Genomic DNA, 16,598 nt, shown 5'->3' on the forward strand with positions numbered 1-16,598 from the left:
TTGTCATCATAGATATTCGTATCTGCTTCTTGAAAAATATACATATATGTAAACTTGGCTTTCTGGCTCTTTGAAAATTATCTTGAATGCATTTAAAATACTTCTGAAACAACTTGTAAGATAAAATTATCATTCAAACTTCTTTTCTTGTTCAAATGGCGAAAACCGCTGGGGATCGTGTTACTCATTTACCAGGCGGCGGCGGTTACATAGCGCGTCGTTTGAAAGGTCAAAAGTGCGTAGGGACAGAGCTCGCTGGGGCAGCGAAACCAAGGCGAATACATCCAGTCAACGTAGGAATATGTGCTTTATTCAACAATAACAAGACATTAGACCTTCATTTCGGAGTCAGATTATCCTATAGCCCGTGATCTGACTATTAGTTTTAGTAGGCCGGAGCATGATCTCCATTGTGTCTGACAACCTGACACTAAAAAAGGTCAACAAACGTGTCTGACAACCTGAAACTAAAAAAGGTCAACAAACGTGTCTGACAACCTGAAACTAAAAAAGGTCAACAAACGTGTCTGACAACCTGAAACTAAAAAAGGTCAACAAACGTGTCTGACAAACTGACACTAAAAAAGGTCAACAAACGTGTCTGACAACCTGACACTAAAAAAGGTCAACAAACGTGTCTGACAACCTGAAACTAAAAAAGGTCAACAAACGTGTCTGACAACCTGACACTAAAAAAGGTCAACAAACGTGTCTGACAATCAGACACTAAAAAAGGTCAACAAACGTGTCTGACAACCTGACACTAAAAAAGGTCAACAAACGTGTCTGACAACCTGACACTAAAAAAGGTCAACAAACGTGTCTGACAACCAGACACTATAAAAGGTCAACAAAAGTGTCTGACAACCTGACACTAAAAAAGGTCAACAAACGTGTCTGACACTAAAAAAGGTCTGACAACGCTTATATTATACTCGACTGCTAAAGGTGCTAAGGTCAAGTCGTCAGCTTCTCTACCCATCACAGAGTACTACGAAAGGTGCCAAGGGTCCTGCGCATCATCTCTCTCTTTCTCTCCTACGAATGCGCAAGCACCACTACGGGCTTGGTTACCCTATTCGACCGTCGCCACGAGCTCCATGGCACTTCTTTTTTCTTGTAGACATTGTTACTATAGCTCTATTATTGGCAAACAAAAAACTGATACTGAAATCTCGACGTGACATTTTAGATCCTACCCATAAACTCCACCATCTGCTTTCGCTTTTAGATCAATGTACTGTAAATCTTAGGCGAAAGAGCACCTTTTCCGCCCTACCTTCGCAACATAGCCTTGTTAACCATCATCCCTTGAACCACCCTTGTGTGAAGGCAGTTATATATCAGGCCGTAGCCTGAGGGGGACTTCCTAATGTTTCTGTATCGTGCCCCCCCCCTAATAATTCGAGACCTGCTACGGCTTATATATAATAAGCAGTCATTATATTTAAATATGATTTTAAATTATATATACACCAAAAATATTGATGTATTTATTCAAATTATACTAGACTCAAAACGTTTTTTACCACTGGTGACGACCACTGGTGACAACCACTGGTGACAACCACTCGTGACAACCACTCGTGACAACCACTCGTGACAACCACTCGTGACAACCACTCTTGACAACCACTCGTGACAACCACTCGTGACAACCACTCGTGACAACCACTCGTGACAACCACTCGTGACAACCACTCGTGACAACCACTCGTGACAAAACCACTGGTGACAAAACCTCTCGTGTGACAGCTACTATTTGGAGACCGTTCGTGACAATAATTTTCTTCCATTACACATAGGCTTTTTCTCAATCGCTTATTAGATACAAACGTACAATTTAACTCAATACTTTAGCACTATAAAAAAAAGCGTAATTATTAATTCGCTTCATTGTTTAACAATAAGTTTGTTGTCAGCATTTATCAGCAGCTTAGATTTTTCGAAGCAGGAAAGTCATACCATAAACATGAAAAGTATTTGTGTAATTAAATCCTTAGATCAAATCCTTATACGCAACTTCGTGTTCAATTCTATATTCTGAGAAACATGAAAGTAAATGTTCATTTCATACTATTTCATTCCGGTTACCTAAGTCACTTGGTAACGAGGTTTGAGACCTCGAGGGGAAATAAATAATACTTCTGTAAAAAAAAAAAAAAAAAAAAAAAAACTAAAACTCGCTGCGGGTTAAAACTCCACGGGTTTCTTTGGTATTCTGTTTAGTATCGCGGTGTTATTTACATACATTTAGGGCGCCTGTCAGGGAATGCGGCGCTTATTCATTTATACTAAGATATGGTGGGGGGTGCTAGAAAATTTATTTCTAATGAGGCTGTCAATACGTACTACCGTGTATTGCCCCAATTACGGACAGTTTTTGCATTTAGCACCATAACTTTATAGCAATAAATAGAACACTTTTGATATTTTGCCAGTAACAAGATTAGACGTTAACCTAAAAAAATACTTATAATATATATACATATCTTTTCAAGTTTAGGGCGCCGTGCTCGAAAAGTATGTATCACTGATTTGCCCTAATCCCGGTCTTGGTTAATTACGTTAATTACGTTGGTTAATTACGTTAATTACATTGAGATCGCTTTATTTTCCTAGAAGAAATTAACAGAATACCACTCGTGACTGGCTTTTATTCGATAGCAATTGATCCGAATCAAACCAAACTTATACAGATGAAGGGTCTCAGTAAGGTCTCTCATCCATGTTAATTACATTAAGATCGCACCATTTTCCAGGAAATAATTAACAGAATACCACCCGTGACAATTGGCTTTAATTCAAAAGCAATTGATTCGAATCAAACCAAACTCATACAGATGAAGGGTCTTAGCAAGATCTCTCATCCAAGTTAATTACATTGAGATCGCACCATTTTCCAGGAAATAATTAACAGAATACCACTCGTGACAATTGGCTTTAATTCGATAGCAATTGATCCGAATCAAACCAAACTCAAACAGATGAAGTGTCTTAGTAAGATCTTTCATCGACATTAATTAAATTGAGATCGCACCAATTTCAAGGAAGAAATTAACAGAATACCACTTGTGACAATTGGCTTTAATTCAATTGCAATTGATCCGAATCAAACCAAACTCATATAGATGAAGGGTCTTAGTAAAATCTTTCATCCACATTTATTACATTGAGATCAGACCATTTTCCAGGAAATAATTAACAGAATACCACTCGTGACAATTGGCTTTTATTCGATAGCAATTGATCCGAATCAAACCAAACTCATATAGATGAAGGGTCTTAGTAAGATCTTTCATCGACATTAATTACATTGAGATCGCACCAATTTCCAGGAAGAAATTAACAAAATACCACTCGTGACAATTGGCTTTAATTCGATAGCAATTGATCCGAATCAAACCAAATTCATACAGATGAAGGGTCTTAGGAAGGTCTCTCATCCATGTTTATTACATTGAGATCAGACCATTTTCCAGGAAATAATTAACAGAATACCACTTGTGACAATTGGCTTTTATTCGATAGCAATTGATCCGAATCAAACCAAATTCATACAGATGAAGGGTCTTAGTAAGGTCTCTCAACCATGTTAATTACATGAAGATCGCACCAATTTCTAGGAAGAAATTAACAGAATACCACTCATGACAATTGGCTTTAATTCATCTTGTGCTCTTGTTGTCCACAGTTCCTTGGCGTGGTCACGTGTCCGTCTTTCTGGCGATGATACCAAGCACCATACATTATCAGACATCAAGCGTCCGGTTCGGTAAGGACGGTACTCCGGACACTGCGTCGAGGAACCAGCTTGGTCGTCTTAGCCACGACACCGTGGAGGCGATCGTCTTGTTCTGCCACACGAAGCAGGCGAAGATTATTATTGATATTGTTAGTAATTAGGTCTGAGACGTCTTAAAAAAAGTGGGGTCTGAGGCATCGTATAAAAGTGAGGTCTGGGACGTCTTATAAAAGTGAGGTCTGCGTCGTCTTATAAAAGTGGGGTCTGAGATGTCATATAAAAGGGTGGTCTGAGGCTTCTTATAAAAGTGAGGTGTGAGGCGTCTTATTAAAGTAAGATCTGAGCGTCTTATAAATTAAGGTCTGAGACGTATTATAAAAGTGAGGTCTGAGACGCCTTATAAAAATGAGGTCTGAGACGTCTTATTAAAGTGAAGTATGAGGCATCTTATAAAAGTGAGGTCTGAGACGCCTTATAAAAGTGAGGTCTGGGACGTTTTACTTCTAATAAAAGTGAGGCCTTAGGCGTCTTTTAAAAGTGAGGTCTGAGACGTCTTATAAAAGTGAGGTCTGAGACGTCTTATAAAAGTTCGGTCTTAGGCGTCTTATAAAAGTTCGGTTTGAGACGTCTTATAAAAGTGTGGTCTGGGACGCCTTATAAAAGTGGGGTCTGAGACGTCTTAGGGAGGTCTGAGGCGTCTTATAAAAGTGGGGTCTGAGACGCCTTGGTCAAGAACGCTATTCTTCCTTACCTGGCTTGCACACGATCGGTTGAAAAATGTTACAGAGCGGTACAAGCACCATACCAGTAATGCTGTGTTGTTATTTTTTTTTTTCGCATAAAAAATTGTGCTGTTTAAAACCAAGGCTTTACACATCCCAAGAGCCCGGAGAATCACCCATTTTATCAAACAGTCCTTGTGTTTTCTAGGTGCACGACCCAAGAACGCATCGACGTTACCCAACCCACTATTGGGTGCTGGCTGATTCGGTAAGCTGCACCTTTAATCACTAAACAAAACACAACAAAAGAGGAAAGAAAACAACAACAACAGCAATTAACGTTATTTTCGGATTTTCTCAGCAATTAAGCGGACATTTCTGTTAAAATGACATTTTTATTTAAAAATTTAAAATATTTACTAGAACTAAACTTACTAGACTAATATGGCGAAAACAAAATCATGGAAGGACGAAAGAAGGGTTCTAAGGATAGAGATCATTTCTTTTTATAACGGTCAGATTTTCTAAATCATAGTACAAACAAAAATGTTTATTTTAATTTGCATACCTACTTTTAAAAAACACTTAATAGCCCAATTTCTAGTTCCACTATGACCGCTGGACTTACAGACTAAGGATGCATAAATACAATGTAAGCCTCGACTTGAGGCAAATTTCATGCGCATACCAGCGAGAATCCTCTGGAACAAACAAAGCACAAACCTGTGAACACGACATGATCTCGCTGGTTTTGCTATCGATTAAATTAAAACCGAGGCTTGCACTGTATTTATGCGTCCTCGGTGCCTATGGCCAGCAGGCACAACGGAACTCGAAACTGGAGTATTAAAGATCTATCATTGGAATTCCAAGAACTTTCTTTGCAGTGATAGCTTCGCTACCATCTTCCGAAAGAGGTATAATCGTTAACTTTCCGCGTCACATTTTTATCGCAACCATTTCTTTTTTTGTGTCGTTTCAAATTTTGCGAAATTTTGGTTAAAATAATGCGAACTCGTGTTATGAGGTATGTCGTATTTATTACTGAATTTTAAAGATTTTGTTAGCTTTTAGTCACGTTTTCATCGCAACCATTTCTTTTTTGTGTAGTTTCAAATTTAGCGAAATTTTGGATAAAGCAATGCGAACTTGTGTTATGAGGTATGTCGTATTTATTACTGAATCTCACATGTTTTGTTACCTTTTAGATTAGTTCTCCCTCGGTGCATATGACAACCGAGCACTCTCAAGTCGTCATAGGCCTGGGACCAAGAATCGCGAACAACACATATGGGGACAAACTTAGCACAGCGCTCTCGACCAATAGAGATGGAATCAAGGTAAACAACAACACGAATATAAGCGAACCGTGCACTCCCGACTGAAAAAAAATGGGATACAGAAAAATGCAAACGAATATCATGAAAAAAACCTCATTCCGTTCTCTACTGTAGCAATGACAAAAAGTCATAATGTGACGCTCGTCACCGTGGCCACCAAGACAAAGTGTTATAATGTGACGCGCGCTACCGTGGCCACCAGTGTTATAATGTGACGCGAGCTACCGTGGCCACCAAGACAAAGTGTTATAATGTGACGCGCGCTACCGTGGCCACCAGTGTTATAATGTGACGCGAGCTACCGTGGCCACCAAGACAAAGTGTTATAATGTGACGCTCGCTACCGTGGTCACCAAGAGAAAGTGTTATAATGTGACGCGCGCTACCGTGGCCACCAAGACAAAGTGTTATAATGTGACGCGCGCTACCGTGGCCACCAAGAAAAAGTGTTATAATGTGACGCGAGCTAACTAGGCCACCAAGACAAAGTGTTATAATGTGACGCGAGCTAACTAGGCCACCAAGAAAAAGTGTCATAATGTGACGCGAGCTAACTAGGCTACCAAGATTCAAAGTTTTTCATTCACCTCCCCAATATCTTCCCACAAGTCTTTGTGACGTGCGCGTGAGACCGAGGATAAAAACAAGCTGCGCCATCTTGCAAAGCTTCGCCATCTTGGCAAAGCTTTGCCACCACGGTTTCACGCGCGCGCCGTAAAGAGTTGTGGGAAGATGAATAGCGAGATTGAAAGTTTTGATTTACACTACCTTCATAACTAGGATAATTCCATCATATTCTGAAGTGCTGATATTACTAAACTTAGCCTTTAAATTTTGCCAAATCTGTGTGGAAGGTAAGAAAATGTTCCAAAAGTTTCCATCTCGACTAAACGATAACACAGCACCTATGTGAGACAGACATAAACATACATTGCAGTTCCGAAACCCCTTCCCCCCACCCCCTCCCCCCATTGCAAGCTCCGCGCTAATAAGGAAAATTAAGTAAGGACGAAGTACCTAAGAGTCCGCTTTATGGGTAAACGAAACCCCCCCCCCCCCCCACCTCCCCCCAGCAAGCTCCGCGCTAATAAGGAAAATTAAGTAAGGACGAAGTACCTAAGAGTCCGGTTTATGGGTAAACGAAACCCCCCCCCACACACACACACACACACACACACACCTCCCCCCACTGCAAGCTCCGCGCTAATAAGGAAAATTAAGTAAGGACGAAATACCTAAGAGTCCGCTTAATGGGTAAACGAACACCCCCCCCCCCTGCTCAAAGTCCTGGCTACAAGCCTGCATTGAAAGTGTTGAAATAGTGTCGCTAGTGTTAAACGCACTGAGACGTACTCTAGTGCTTGTTTTATCGCATGACCGCCTGTCGAGTGTCGGCGATCGAAAACCTCTTGTAAGTCGACTGAATATGAAGAACACGGGTGTTTGCCTACTCGTTCATGAATATTTCAAAGCGCGGTGCCTTATGGACTCATTTTCCCTACCGCTAACGGCATTACTGTGTTGCCTTCCAGTTCTCCTCGTTTCTTGTGTACGACGCTGTTCTGGTGCTTGCGCATGCGCTGCATGGTATTCTGGTTGCCAATAAATGGGACGTGACTACGAGCAGCGCGAACCTCGTCACGTCACGCAACGGTGTCACGCTACTCGAATACATGAAGCAGGTGGGAAATTAGATGTCTCTTCGTCCGTACTATGTGTCCGTTTTTCCGTCCATGTTTGTCTATCTGTCTGTCCGTCCGTATGTGGCTTTCTGTCCATCCGTATGTGTCTGTATGTTACGTCTGTATGTGTTTGTCTGTCTATCCGTATGTGTCTGTCCGTCCGTATGTCTCTTTGTCCGTCTATATGTGTCTGTCTCTCCATCCCGTTGTCTGTTGTCCATCTGTTACGTGTTTTACTGTCTTTTTACGTGTTATCGCAGCTTCTGGGGCAAATCCCCTGTGTTTTTTATAGCTCTCGAATCTCGGGCGTTGCAACCACTTACATGTTTTGTGCTCTTTGTAGTGACAACTTGCATAAACACAGCAAACAATAAGCGCATACGGTCACAACGCTTGTCTCGTGAGCTATAAGGAGCGAAGGGCAATCAGGAGCGAGTTTATCACCATCCCTATTCTCTTCGTATTCACATAAACGTTTACAAAACGATGAAAAAAACAGAGTGCAAATCATTCTCGAATTAAATAAGCCTACGCAAAAACATCGTGTGGAAGGCATTCCAAAACTAAGACAGTCTACAGCACAGACCATGTGCAAGGCATTCCAGAACTGAGTCAGTCTACAGCACAGACCATGTGCAAGGCATTCTAGAACTGAGTCAGTCTACAGCACAGACCATGTGCAAGGCATTCTAGAACTGAGTCAGTCTACAGCACAGATCATTTGCAAGGCATTCCCCGTGCTAAATAAGCCTACAAAACATATCATTTGCAAGGCATTCCCCGTGCTAAAAAAGCCTACAAAACATATCATTTCCAAGGCATTCCCCGTGCTAAATAAACCTTGATCTTCTCCGTCCCGGTTGGGCGCGGATGACCTTAAGGTGATCGATATCACCGCTCTGGTTGATCTTCATACTTGTCCTGACATCTGAAGTCTTTTGCATTCGGCATCGATCCAGCATCTTGCATTCATGGTCCAACCTGTTGAACCGGCTCCACCGGTCGAAGATGATTGGCAGGATAGGCGCGACGCACATTACCCCCGACAGTGCACAAAAAGCACCCACTATTTTACCGCCTACACGAATAGAATATATATATTTTAATTGCATTATACAACAAAATCCTATTTATATGCTTAAGTATAAAAATCATTGCTGGTAAGGTCGAAGGTATGACCCCCATCCTTCTGGGATTTCCAACCCCCTGGAAAAAAAATAAATTCAGTAACTTTTAAGGAAAAAGGGCATTTTACCCCCCACCCTTCCCCTTTGGAAATTCCTGGGCGTTCGACCTCCCCTTCCCCCCACCCCACCCTCTCGGAATTTCCAATCCTCCCCATGGGTGATGGATATTTTCTGAAACTACACATTTTCAAAAAAAAAAAAAAACAGCAGCGACACACATGTCGAATCCAGTGTCACAACTCGGACCAGTGTCACGATGTCGAATCCAGTGTCACACAACTCGGATCCAGTCTCACAGGAGTCGGATCGGTATCAGTAAATTAAGTCCTAGCCCTAACCCTTACCCTCTGGTATCCATGGTGACTGCATTACAGTCGTTCTCTCACCTAAGCTTTTAGGGACCATATCGCCGTATCCAATATCGCTCATAGTGATGAAGGACCACCACATGGCGTCCGGGATGCTATAGAAATCGGTCCCTGGCGTGAAGAACTGCTCCATGTAATACCCCAGGCTCGCGAACAGCAAACACGAAACAAAGATCAGCAAGAGCAACATCATGAGGTCTCCTCTACCGGCATGCATCGCTTTACCCAGAATTATCAGCCGAGAATTATAGCGGGAAATTTTCAACACGCGAAAAATCCTGATGAGTCGTAAAACTCGTAGAATGGAAAGAGGTGTGGCCATACGGTTTTCTTCAAGGAGAAGAGTGACATAAAACGGAACGATCGCTATCAGGTCGACGAGGTTGAGGAACTTTGTAAAGAAACGAAGTTTCTCCGGGCTGACAATAAAGCGAGTGAGAACCTCAAAAGTGAAAAATCCAATGGTACAGGCTTCGGCAATGTGGAGCCAGTTGTTGAAGTCACGCTTTCGAAACACTTGGTGTGTAACTGTTCTGTTCGCGTATGCCGCAGAGCTTCTAAATTCGATGGAATCCATACAGAGTAAAGTAGTGGAGAAAAGAATCATCGCTAGGACAAATAAATTGAAAACCCGCGCGCAAACTCCTGATTCGGGTCTCTCAAATAAGTTCCAAATCCAAAGCTGTATTGAGTTCGTAGGTAGGATTGCTTTCTTTTTTATCCTTGGTATCACTAACATCTCTCTGTCTAACTCGTCGATGTACTCGTACAATCCGAAAAACTCGAGATCGTCCACCAATATTTGTTCTGGAAAGTTCTCGGGACGGTAAATGTTGCCGCCATTTTGGTAAAACTGATAAATGCATTCTGCAACGGTGCGATTTCTATCAAAGAAATATTCCTTCCTTTTGGAATCCCAATAACTTAAACGCTTTGCAGGACTTGAAAGTAAACTGTTTGGATACTTTGCAAGTTGTTTCCTGCTCAATTCGTACACCTTTCCGCTTATGTTTAATCGCAGTCGTTCTTGAAACTCTCTTTTGATTGCTTTTGGTGTTTTTAAGAGTTTTCTCTCTAGCGAGTCATGAGATTTTCTGATCGCTCTTTCGGCCTCTTCCGACTCTTCTTTCCTATGATGGATATAAAATCGTGGATCATTGACAGCCTCTGTACTTCCTAGATATCCTTGAAGCATGTTTGGTTAATTCGTTGGGTGATTCTAGTCTCTTTGTATTGCATATCTGCTGAAAAATAATTAGCATTTTGCACTGTTTAGGTATGCTTGGATGCGTCTCGCGACGGAATATTAAATATTTTAACAAATTTTATTCATTTTAATTACATAACACCCAAGGTGTGTAAATTATTGTAATCGTTATAGAAATCTTTAAAAATAAAATAAAAATCATTCGAAAATAAGAACTCAAACACTCTTTCACTCTATTATTCTTTTTTTATTTTCATTTAAATATTGTTGCAACTTTGAAGGTCAAAATATTTTTGCAAATAACTGTAAATAACCTGCTTCCTTGTCAAAACAAAAGAGCTTTGGAAACAAATGTCTTATTGGATAAGGATTTTAAGTGTTCATTAAAAAAAATGTAGGTGAACACTTAAACCGCGGTGATCCTAGATACTAAAATATCTTAGATACTAAACGATAATAATAGAAACTTAACAGATTTTAAACAGAAAGTGATAGCAAGGGGGGAGGTAATTGTTGATATAACAAAAAAATATTCAAAATTACGTATTTTCTGCATAGAATTAAAATGTACGGCTGGAAATACTTCAACATATATTTAACAGCGATTTTCCCGCTATTTAGCGGATTTAGGCTAAATTTCTATTTCAGTCATCGTGAAATAGAAATAGCGTGAAATATTCAAAAGGCGATCGCACACATACACATAGAGTGGTTTTCAAAAGACGTGCAACAAAATGTAGTTATTAAAGTGTAATAGTCAAGCCGGAACAAAAAAGAACAAAAACATTACAGTGTATTAGTACTAAATAAACTAAATAGTTTTACACTGGTTTTTGAAAACCACTCTAGTATAATACAACTAAACAAAAAAATACGGGAGAACAAATTTGGATTTGTTGGTACAATAGCTGCTATGTAGGAATAAATAACAGGTAGTTATTTCCTTTTGTATTACATAGATATGTAAAAGCGCCAAAACCAGAAACCAGACAAAATATTCTTATCATAATCAGACATTTGTCTAGGATCCACACAAATTACAAAAGTTGCTGTAAATAAGAAAAAAACATAATTATAATGCCTTTCCATAGATTCTATCTGATTTTACTCGGTAAATAGGGTTTTTTTTTAATTTTTTTTTTTATTAAATACACCCCCTGGCTGTTTTTAGTATCTGATTATCGGAGGGATTAGTATCCAGGATCACCGCGGTAACACTTAATAAACAAATTAAAGTATCAAGTAAATGAGTAAATAACTCTTACATAAAATACAAAAACAGTTTTCAAAAGATAAAGAATTCTTGTTTACATTCTTACGCACATTCACATAGCTCTCAGATACATGGATTCATCCGTTTATACGCTACCCATGAACCACCGCGGTTTACGACACATGGATTTTGAGTGCAACCCTTTCAAAACCTTACTTGAAATAGGTGTATGCTTGTCGCAATTAGGCCATTTATTTCATATTCCACAGGTTGACCGGTCATCATTGCGTTGCTTTTTTGTTTCAGGTTTCGATAACAGGGACAACCGGATTACTTCAGTTCGATTCTGGCGGAAACCGGCGAAATGCTAAAATTGATGTTTATAATCTTAGAAGCGACGTCTTCACCAAGGTATTCCAACCCCTCCCCCATTGTATAGATTTTTGTCTTTCTCTGCTCTGAGACTCTACAGACACGCTTGCTTAACAGGCTAAATGAGTGGCTGAACGACATAATTTAACTTATCGTTCACAGATTGGTGAGTGGAGCTCTGCCTCTGGTTTATCTACCACTTCGGCGCCGATCAAGAACAGTTTGAATAAAACCATCGTCGTACCACTCAGCGAACTAAAAAGAAAGATCAGAGTGCCTATACTGACAGGGGTAGGGTTATATTTGACAAAAGATCAGAGTGCCTATACTGACAGGGGTAGGGTTATATTTGACAAAAGATTAGAGTACCTATACTGACAGGGGTAGGGTTATATTTGACAAAAGATCAGAGTGCCTATACTAACAAGGGTAGGGTTATATTTGACAAAAGATCAGAGTGCCTATACTGACAGGGATAGGGTTATATTTGACAAAAGATCAGAGTGCCTATACTGACAGGGGTAGGGTTATATTTGACAAAAGATCAGAGTGCTTATACTAACAGGGGTAGGGTTATATTTGACAAAAGATCAGAGTGTCTATACTGACAGGGGTAGGGTTATATTTGACAAAAGATCAGAGTGCCTATACTAACAGGGATAGGGTTATATTTGACAAAAGATCACAGTGCCTATACTGACAGGGGTAGGGTTATATTTGACAAAAGATCAGAGTGCCTATACTGACAGGGATAGGGTTATATTTGACAAAAGATCAGAGTGCCTATACTGACAGGGGTAGGGTTATATTTGACAAAAGATCAGAGTGCTTATACTAACAGGGGTAGGGTTATATTTGACAAAAGATCAGAGTGCCTATACTGACAGGGGTAGGGTTATATTTGACAAAAGATCAGAGTGCCTATACTGACAGGGGTAGGGTTATATTTGACAAAAGATTAGAGTGCCTATACTGACAGGGGTAGGGTTATATTTGACAAAAGATCAGAGTGTCTATACTAACAGGGGTAGGGTTATATTTGACAAAAGATTAGAGTGCCTATACTGACAGGGGTAGGGTTATATTTGACAAAAGATTAGAGTGCCTATACTAACAGGGGTAGGGTTATATTTGACAAAAGATTAGAGTGCCTATACTAACAGGGGTAGGGTTATATTTGACAAAAGGTTAGAGTACCTATACTAACAGGGGTAGGGTTATATTTGACAAAATATCAGAGTGCCTATACTAACAGGGATAGGGTTATATTTGACAAAAGATTAGAGTGCCTATACTGACAGGGGTAGGGTTATATTTGACAAAAGATCAGAGTGCCTTACTAACAGGGGTAGGGTTATATTTGACAAACGATTAGAGTGCTTATACTAACAGGGGTAGGGTTATATTTGAGAAAAGATTAGAGTACCTATACTGACAGGGGTAGGGTTATATTTGACAAAAGATCAGAGTGCCTATACTAACAAGGGTAGGGTTATATTTGACAAAAGATCAGAGTGCCTATACTAACAGGGGTAGGGTTATATTTGACAAAAGATTAGAGTACCTATACTAACAGGGGTAGGGTTATATTTGACAAAAGATCAGAGTGCCTATACTAACAGGGGTAGGGTTATATTTGACAAACGATTAGAGTGCTTATACTAACAGGGGTAGGGTTATATTTGAGAAAAGATTAGAGTACCTATACTGACAGGGGTAGGGTTATATTTGACAAAAGATCAGAGTGCCTATACTAACAAGGGTAGGGTTATATTTGACAAAAGATCAGAGTTCCTATACTAACAGGGGTAGGGTTATATTTGACAAAAGATTAGAGTACCTATACTAACAGGGGTAGGGTTATATTTGACAAAAGATCAGAGTGCCTATACTAACAGGGGTAGGGTTATATTTGACAAAAGGTTAGAGTACCTATACTAACAGGGGTAGGGTTATATTTGACAAAAGATCAGAGTGCCTATACTAACAGGGATAGGGTTATATTTGACAAAAGATTAGAGTGCCTATACTGAAAAGGGTAGGGTTATATTTGACAAAAGATCAGAGTGCCTTACTAACAGGGGTAGGGTTATATTTGACAAAAGATTAGAGTGCCTATACTGACAGGGGTAGGGTTATATTTGACAAAAGATCAGAGTGCCTATACTGACAGGGGTAGGGTTATATTTGACAAAAGATCAGAGTGCCTATACTGACAGGGGTAGGGTTATATTTGACAAAAGATTAGTGCCTATACTGACAGGGGTAGGGTTATATTTGACAAAAGATCAGAGTACCTATACTGACAAGGGTAGGGTTATATTTGACAAACGATTAGAGTGCTTATACTAACAGGGGTAGGGTTATATTTGACAAAAGATTAGAGTGCCTATACTGACAGGGGTATGGTTATATTTGACAAAAGATCAGAGTGTCTATACTGATAGGGGTAGGGTTATATTTGACAAAAGATTAGAGTGCCTATACTAACAGGGGTAGGGTTATATTTGACAAAAGATTAGAGTGCCTATACTAACAGGGGTAGGGTTATATTTGACAAAAGATCAGAGTGTCTATACTAACAGGGGTAGGGTTATATTTGACAAAAGATTAGAGTGCCTATACTAACAGGGGTAGGGTTATATTTGACAAAAGGTTAGAGTACCTATACTAACAGGGGTAGGGTTATATTTGACAAAATATCAGAGTGCCTATACTAACAGGGATAGGGTTATATTTGACAAAAGATTAGAGTGCCTATACTGACAGGGGTAGGGTTATATTTGACAAAAGATCAGAGTGCCTTACTAACAGGGGTAGGGTTATATTTGACAAACGATTAGAGTGCTTATACTAACAGGGGTAGGGTTATATTTGAGAAAAGATTAGAGTACCTATACTGACAGGGGTAGGGTTATATTTGGCAAAAGATCAGAGTGCCTATACTAACAAGGGTAGGGTTATATTTGACAAAAGATCAGAGTGCCTATACTAACAGGGGTAGGGTTATATTTGACAAAAGATTAGAGTACCTATACTAACAGGGGTAGGGTTATATTTGACAAAAGATCAGAGTGCCTATACTAACAGGGGTAGGGTTATATTTGACAAACGATTAGAGTGCTTATACTAACAGGGGTAGGGTTATATTTGAGAAAAGATTAGAGTACCTATACTGACAGGGGTAGGGTTATATTTGACAAAAGATCAGAGTGCCTATACTAACAAGAGTAGGGTTATATTTGACAAAAGATCAGAGTTCCTATACTAACAGGGGTAGGGTTATATTTGACAAAAGATTAGAGTACCTATACTAACAGGGGTAGGGTTATATTTGACAAAAGATCAGAGTGCCTATACTAACAGGGGTAGGGTTATATTTGACAAAAGGTTAGAGTACCTATACTAACAGGGGTAGGGTTATATTTGACAAAAGATCAGAGTGCCTATACTAACAGGGATAGGGTTATATTTGACAAAAGATTAGAGTGCCTATACTGAAAAGGGTAGGGTTATATTTGACAAAAGATCAGAGTGCCTTACTAACAGGGGTAGGGTTATATTTGACAAAAGATTAGAGTGCCTATACTGACAGGGGTAGGGTTATATTTGACAAAAGATCAGAGTGCCTATACTGACAGGGGTAGGGTTATATTTGACAAAAGATCAGAGTGCCTATACTGACAGGGGTAGGGTTATATTTGACAAAAGATTAGTGCCTATACTGACAGGGGTAGGGTTATATTTGACAAAAGATCAGAGTACCTATACTGACAAGGGTAGGGTTATATTTGACAAACGATTAGAGTGCTTATACTAACAGGGGTAGGGTTATATTTGACAAAAGATTAGAGTGCCTATACTGACAGGGGTATGGTTATATTTGACAAAAGATCAGAGTGTCTATACTGATAGGGGTAGGGTTATATTTGACAAAAGATTAGAGTGCCTATACTAACAGGGGTAGGGTTATATTTGACAAAAGATTAGAGTGCCTATACTAACAGGGGTAGGGTTATATTTGACAAAAGATCAGAGTGCCTATACTGACAGGGGTAGGGTTATATTTGACAAAAGATCAGAGTGCCTATACTAACAGGGGTAGGGTTATATTTGACAAAAGATCAGAGTGCCTATACTAACAGGGATAGGGTTATATTTGACAAAAGATTAGAGTGCCTATACTGACAGGGGTAGGGTTATATTTGACAAAAGATCAGAGTGTCTATACTAACAGGGGTAGGGTTATATTTGACAAAAGATTAGAGTGCCTATACTGACAGGGGTAGGGTTATATTTGACAAAAGATCAGAGTGTCTATACTGACAGGGGTAGGGTTATATTTGACAAAAGATCAGAGTGCCTATACTGACAGGGGTAGGGTGATATTTGACAAAAGATCAGAGTGCCTATACTAACAGGGGTAGGGTTATATTTGACAAAAGATCAGAGTGCCTATACTGACAGGGGTAGGGTGATATTTGACAAAAGATCAGAGTGCCTATACTAACAGGGGTAGGGTTATATTTGACAAAAGATCAGAGTGCCTATACTGACAGGGGTAGGGTTATATTTGACAAAAGATCAGAGTGCCTATACTGACAGGGGTAGGGTTATATTTGACAAAAGATCAGAGTGCCTATACTGACAGGGGTAGGGTGATATTTGACAAAAGATCAGAGTGCCTATACTGACAGGGGTAGGGTTATATTTGACAAAAGATTAGAGTACCTATACTAACAGGGGTAGGGTTATATTTGAC

The 16,598-nt window shown here is 39.7% G+C and overlaps 2 protein-coding genes across 2 annotated transcripts in view; one reads left to right on the top strand and one right to left on the bottom strand.

The window, feature by feature from the left end:
- Positions 1-16,598, top strand: part of LOC5503771 (glutamate receptor 2) — a 57,622-nt gene that overhangs the window by 13,880 nt on the left and 27,144 nt on the right. The window contains exons 5-10 of the mRNA XM_048733991.1: positions 3,695-3,894; positions 4,676-4,735; positions 5,676-5,807; positions 7,340-7,489; positions 11,771-11,875; positions 11,999-12,127. Of these exons, the coding sequence (XP_048589948.1) occupies positions 3,695-3,894; positions 4,676-4,735; positions 5,676-5,807; positions 7,340-7,489; positions 11,771-11,875; positions 11,999-12,127 (776 nt within the window). The remainder of the gene's footprint in view (positions 1-3,694; positions 3,895-4,675; positions 4,736-5,675; positions 5,808-7,339; positions 7,490-11,770; positions 11,876-11,998; positions 12,128-16,598) is intronic.
- LOC5503772 (potassium voltage-gated channel subfamily A member 2) lies at positions 7,926-10,315 on the bottom strand. The gene is made up of 2 exons (XM_001624655.3): positions 9,063-10,315; positions 7,926-8,567 (listed from the first exon to the last, which is right to left on the bottom strand). Exons 1-2 carry the CDS (start codon positions 10,237-10,239, stop codon positions 8,320-8,322), a joined length of 1,425 nt encoding a protein of 474 aa, XP_001624705.3. The 5' UTR covers positions 10,240-10,315; the 3' UTR covers positions 7,926-8,319.

The sequence above is a fragment of the Nematostella vectensis genome, chromosome 11 (assembly GCF_932526225.1).
Source record: "Nematostella vectensis chromosome 11, jaNemVect1.1, whole genome shotgun sequence".
In the NCBI taxonomy this organism is placed as follows: domain Eukaryota; kingdom Metazoa; phylum Cnidaria; class Anthozoa; order Actiniaria; family Edwardsiidae; genus Nematostella; species Nematostella vectensis.